Below are 6,730 nucleotides of genomic sequence, written 5' to 3'. Positions count from 1 at the left end.
AGGTGAATGATCCTCCTTCACTTTGCATCTCTAAAGATTAACTTAAAAGAGACCTCGGAGGTGAGTGATCCTCCTTCACTTTGCATCTCTACTACTTTTGATTAATCTTAAACTTTGATCTCATATATTGAAGCTCAAGCATGCTTATGCTTGCACTCTTCTTACATATGTGCCAATGAAAAAGCTCACATTTCTTTGATCTTCTAAGGGTTCTTAGGGTTTGTTCGATTGTAAGAACATTAGAACTTTTATAATAATAGTAGTAGGCTGTGGTTTTATCTATGCTTGGTAAATGAGTGATTGAATTTTGAACCTTTTTACATCACACCTCATCTTTCATCATAGTGATTTTGCTTAAAAAATTAACAATATTCTACTAAGTTAGTGTGAATGTTGGGGGAGGACACTTTTGTTCCACAAGATGAAAAAATTTGGTGACTTCACTGGGCCTTAGCAACACACATGTAAGCAAATCCCTTTAATTGTGTTGATTAGTTTTGAAGAGCTTGAAAAGAGAAACACTCTGCGGGATGAGGCTATGGTGGATGCTCATAGGCTAACACATTTTGTAAGCTGAGTAAGCTATAAACTTATGTATTTCAGATCTTCAAGTCTTCACATTGAGGGAGGTTATTGAAATGTATAAAGACTTACGACCTTAGTCTAGCCCTATTCTCCAAGTGATAAAATATGAGTTAAATTAGCACATTATTATTGGTTGATTGGCAAGGATTGAGAGGGTGAGTCCCAAGACCTAAATGTAGTATCCTTAGTCTAACACTATTTTCAAAGTGATAAAGTATGAGGTGAATTAGCACATTATTATTGGTTGTGTGAGGATTGAGAGGATGAGACCTAAATGTATCCTTCATGAATTCTCTCATGAAAGTAATAAATATTCTTTATCATTTCATGCCTTTCCATGTTTATTAAAACATTTTTTATTTTTGCTTTAGTTTGTAAGATCGGGTTATCTTAGCAAGAACTCAAGATTTTTATTGACTATACCCCATGAAGGTAGATTCATTTAGCATGAACTTCTAGTTGGAGTTATTGCAAACATGCTTTTATAAAAACTTTTCATGAACTTTACACCTACTAATATACATTCATCATTATAATTACTTTCTAAATTGCTTAGATATGTTACCTTAATTATTCCTTCGCAAAATATATGAAAACAAACGTTTGCATCCTTTAAATAAGATGGGTAGCATAACCAAGATTTACCTTTTGCATTTTGAAATCAATCTCATCAAGAGGCTCGCATATTCTAGCATGAGGAATATTTTTTAAGACCCCATCATACTGGCACACACATTTTTGAATATTCTAGCATTACCTTTTGAATAACTGTTTCATGAAGGCTACACTTATTGTGTGATAAATAAAATCATTCTTTAGAAGTATTAGTCTTACACATGCACATATTTCTTGAAAGTAGAGGATACAAATGATGAGTATCTAGTAAAGAAGATGTCCTTAAATTAGAAATCTATAAAACATGAGAATTATGGATATATATATATTTTTTGGGGTGGGGGTAAGAAACACAAGTACAAAAACTTGAGTGAGGGCTAAGGGTGTTTACAAATAACCTGTGCCCTTATTCCACTGAACTGATTAGGCCAAAGTCCTGATGCTGTTGAAAATCATATCATATCATATCATATCAATGACTTGTTCTCATTCATATGGGCTTATAAGCACTAAGACTGTAGTACCGTTTCCTTTCCTTCCATGTGAGAAGTGGAGATTGAGGCCATCAAAGACTAATTAATTTACAATTGTCACACAAGAATTGAGGACAATGTTGAGCTTAATGACGCAGAGTGTATGTGAAGGATTACCTAGGATCCACGACACTCATGGACTGTGCGTTATGAGAAATATGGCTGACTGGATTGCTAGAGGAATCACTAGAATCCAAAGGTGCTCTGAGGTCACTTAATACAACAAATGCTGGCTTGGTGGGTATTTCCAATATATCAGACTTCCCAGAAAGCATCAAGGTTACTGTGGACATGGCTGGCCTTAGCTCTGGGGACTCTTGAGTACACAACAATGCAACATGAACTACACGTATGACTTCTCCAGTAAAGGCGGCAGTTGATCCTAGCTTTGGGTCTACTAGCTCCAATTGTCGTTGTTGCTGATACAATCTCCACATCTGCACCACCATGTACAAAACTAGTTTGCTTCAGTAAAACTCCTCATACATACATGTGCAATATGATGATGCGTGCACATAAGTTAGTCTCTTTTAGTATTGAAACTAAACACATCATGTTATTCTCCTTCCCAATATTGACAGTGATTCCCACACCAACGAGGTGTAATAAGAAGCTATGAATGTCTCTCTTTACATAAAGAGTCAAGATATTATCTGCTTATTTAGCATAGCTCTATTTATGTGTTAGATGCACTGATCACATTACCAATTCAAGAAGCCTTTCACTTGAATTTCGCCTTCCACGTAAGACCTGTGGGAACGTCAAATGGTACCCCACCAATAGTTAACACACAAAGAGACTGATGGCGCCCATAGGCAGATGGGCAACTAGGAGTTCAATAAACAATGAGAAAAACAAACTTCCTCCATGCCAAAAGTTTTGGCTATGAGGGTTGAGCAGGTACCAAAGAAAACTCCCACAATGACATGACTGACGGTCTGTTGGACGAGAACATCCCACAGACCTCTTTCCCCCTTGGTGCAACCAGAGTGGACAAGTCCTCTTGAGCAGGGCTTGTTCCAAGGGATGAACCTATTGCAATCAGTGTGGGAGGCATGTAGGGGCACATGACCCCTACATCTGAGCTTTCACACCTAGTACTTGAGAGGGCATGGCCAACCACCACACCATGCAACGTAGGAGTAACTGCTCTCCCCTTTGAGAACTCTAGTTTTCCTTTGCTTCCACAATAACCCTCGCTCTTCACCCCACTCACCTTCTCGATCCTGTAACAAGAGATCGAAGAGCCCCCCATAGGAGCTATGACAAGAAACCTCATAGCAAGGCCTTCGAATTGCACCAAGAACAAGGCCCCATCTCACAAATGAATGAAACCGAGGGGAGACGACAAGGCAAAGCCGTATTACTTAAGAGAGGCAAAGATCGACCATCTAAACGAGGTGATACATAAACTCCCACAAATGGCCAAAGGGGAGATCATCCCCAATATATGCAGGGTGGATGCAGTCAATCTAGTGGAGGAGGTCCTAAACACAATGGACATGGTAAGCTCTCTGTTTTACTGGTGCATCTTGTTCAAGACTAGCAGAAAACTTCTGAGGGTAGAGCCTTGATTGGCTTGTTCTATGGACCTTGCCCTCCAACTAAGGGCATGGATTGGGGCACTAGACGATTAGTGCTGGAGCACACCTAATATTTCCTTAACTATTATTTATGCTTCCTTTTCAAAGAGGAGGGCATGGCAATTAATGCCCTAGGTGCTAACCAAACTCTCCTCTCTCCCACTTCAAAATTCGCTCCCATGGACCTGACACCCACCTCTGCCCATTTTGGGTTGAATTCCCAAACCCACCCCTGCAATCGTACCCTCTGTTAAGTTTCTTGTAGAACGGGTGGGTAGACTCCTAGGTACCAGATCTTAATCTCAGATGGCACCCTCAAGCAATTGACATTAGTAAGGAACTTCTCTCCTCTCTATGCATCAATGTAGGAGATGGGTACAAACCATTATCTTCAAAAATATCCCCAACACTTGCTTCCACTGTAGGGGCAAGGATCACTTTATCAGAAACTGGTGTACGAAGTCCCCCCTTGCCTCAGACATGTGATGAAGAACCGTCCCCTCTAGGACCTAAACAAGAGGATAATGAAGGCTTTCGGATTTTTGTAAGTTTTTTACGTAATACTGAGGTAGTAGAACCTTATTTATTGGGACTCGTTGTTTGGTACGAGTTTTTTTTCTTTCTCAAGTCTCTCAAAGTTGGTCAAAAATTAGTATCCTTTTTACACGTGTCATCGAACCTGCTTGCACGCTTTCCCCCCCCCTCCTCGCTTACTCTATCCCTGTGCAAAGTCCCCTCTGTCGTGTGTGGCCAAGGAAGTGCGTTCTCTCTCTCTCTCTCTCTCTCGCCTTGCCGACAGATGTAGACACGTAGGCCAGGTCTACAGGGTTCCTTAGTCACTACCCGTTAGCGAACGATTGTGCTTGAGCATGGCTGGCAAATGGATATGGGTGAAGGTGGACGAATGGTCGATCGCCGCATGGCTATACTGTGAGAGGAAAAAAGACTCAACATGCCACCATCATGTGAAAAAGTACTACTAATTATTGCTTCCTTTTCTTCCCTTTAAACCACATTATCCTTTCAAGTTTTTATTGAAAAGATATGTACTAATAAGCACCAAAATACTTTTTTGATTTAAATAATTAATGCAAGCGTTAGTTGTAGAAGATAAGGTACCAAAAGGCATTACCTTAGTTATATGAAATAGCAAGACATGTGTCTGGCTGTTCGTGATAGGAGCGCAGAAGAGGACACGTGTCTTGATGCATGTGTGAGTGGAATGGGGGGAGCTTCTAGAGGCACGCCATGTGAAGGATCCTTCTCTCCTACCTTCTAGAGGTGCTTATGAGGGCCATGTGTAGGATCTTCCTTTCTCATTGGCAACTCACATGGGCTCATGTTATTTGTCTATTCCGACATTGGTTTCTTTCTTTTTATCTCGATTTTGGTTATTTAAGTCTGCTGGTTGTTCGATGTTTGTCGTCTCTTTGCAGATGGCTCCTAGACTTCCCTTGAGGGATGTCACGAATAGGGAGCGGTCTGCATGTGTGTAGCATGAATCCTCCAAACCTTATGCTAAGAAGGTGTTTGATGCAATGTTTGCTGATGAGATCGCTGCCTGCAAGACAACGATCTCCCCGGTCTCTTGCTTCCACACCTCTTGTCAAGGATGCAACAATGAGTTCTATATCTCTTCGCTGCCATGATCTTTCCGAAAGCAATGATAAGAAGGTCATTGCTGCAAGGTCTAATCCCAAACCTTCAATGCATGTGCGGAGAGATGATGGCCGTGGGGGTGGCCTAAGGTTCTACTAATTAAATGCCATGTCAATGGCATTGTACGCCCATATTACTCATTCTAATAGGGGCATACAATGAGTAACGTATTCAAGACTAATGTAGCTCGGCGGGGGGTTAACCTCTAAGAAATTTTATGTATCACATGCATTCAAGGGGTATTTAAAAAACCCCTTACACTTACATACTTGTATGAATAAAATGACCCGTTTTTCTTCATAAACTTACAGTTTTTTTACAAAATTGGTTTAAAAAACCCCTCTTGTAAATGTAATTCTGTAACTTTTTTGAATTAATATACCCCTCCTGATGAACTCATGTGCTACACTTACATATTTTTAGGTGAATCCCTTGAGTAATGTAGCAAGATTAATGTCGTAGAACCATGGCCAGTGAATTAGACAATATTGAAAAGAAAAGGCCAAGCCCATCTAATCAAGCTTGAATCAAACCTTAGGGCCATGTCTTTTATTGGATGAGACTAATATATCCTGGGAACCATGTCTAGTCATGAGTCATGTTCATGAGAGAAAAAAAGACTACATTGAAAGTGGTGTACCAATCCTCAAGAGACATGTAAGAGAAAGGACTACTAAATTATTACTTTCCTTGTTACTTTTTGTTCTTTGGAATCTGTAGAGCATGGGGGCATTATGCTTTTTGTGAAGGTAGTTGTGGTGTCGATATTCATGCCATAGACAAGGAAGAAAACACAAGACGAATAATCCATTATGATGAGACTAGGCCCCCTAAGGTCAACATTCTTATCACAATCTCTATCTTCACTCTTGACCAATCCTCCTTCTGTCTACTTCATTTATGAGAACTCGTACACTTGGCGTGACTTGTTGCACTAGTATTTTTGAATTCTCGTGTGTGGACATTGAATCCCACCCCACCAATATCTTATGAAGTCTTTAAATTTTCCTTTTCAAATTGGATTAATTGAAAATGCTCATGGGTTTGTTGTTAGCTTGTTATTATATTCATAAATCGAATGTGCTATTGGTGTGTGCATGAGATGTGTTGAAGATCTTGTACATGAGATATGGAAATATTGTTGTAACATGGCCACACTAATTGGAGCTAGAGCAAAAAAGAGGGGCTCTAACAACTATTTTAGGGTTGAGCTATTTAACATGGAAAAATTTAGCTATTTTTTAAAGATTACCCAAAATTACTAGTTTTTCTCAAGTGAGTAACGAAGAAAGATTCACCTAGATTACACTACATGTCAGTACATAAGATATGATATTTGAAAGATTTGTCCAATGTATTTATACATTCAAGTTCATATTTGCCAACCTAGATCTATATTTATACCATGATATTGACCTCTTATTTTCACCCTAGTTGGAGGTTGACCATCGCCAAAATTTCATATTGTAAGCTAAAGGTTAGCAAAATAACAGTTGATTAAGGGTGGTTTCTATGAATGTTATGGGGAACTTTGGTTTGAGCCACCAGTGGTGGTGGTGGGTGGATAAACATGGAATTTCCAAGTCTTTGGAAGGATGTGAATATTATAAGAAATAAGAGGGCATATAAAGAAGACAAACATGAATGAGACTCATACTTTTGATTCTTACAAAGGAGGGGAAGGCTCATAGTACTATCATATAGGATCAAAATGGGGGTCAAAAACCACGATATCATTAGGACCGATGGGTTTTG

General features: G+C 39.5%; 1 protein-coding gene across 1 annotated transcript; it reads right to left on the bottom strand.

Annotated features, from left to right (window-relative positions):
• Window positions 1-1,845: 1,845 nt before the first annotated feature.
• On the bottom strand, window positions 1,846-2,988 carry LOC147634504 (cysteine-rich receptor-like protein kinase 7). The gene is made up of 3 exons (XM_086804458.1): window positions 2,638-2,988; window positions 2,439-2,483; window positions 1,846-2,170 (listed from the first exon to the last, which is right to left on the bottom strand). The coding sequence occupies exons 1-3, from the start codon at window positions 2,986-2,988 to the stop codon at window positions 1,847-1,849; spliced, it is 720 nt and encodes a 239-aa protein (XP_086660584.1). The 3' UTR covers window position 1,846.
• Between the last annotated feature and the right edge of the window lie 3,742 nt (window positions 2,989-6,730).

Source organism: Cibotium barometz, chromosome 10 (genome assembly GCF_041138505.1).
Source record: "Cibotium barometz isolate CiBa-2024 chromosome 10, ASM4113850v1, whole genome shotgun sequence".
NCBI classification, from domain to species: domain Eukaryota; kingdom Viridiplantae; phylum Streptophyta; class Polypodiopsida; order Cyatheales; family Cibotiaceae; genus Cibotium; species Cibotium barometz.
Note: the sequence above shows the minus strand (reverse complement) of the source record. Positions and strands in the feature narration are given on the sequence as shown.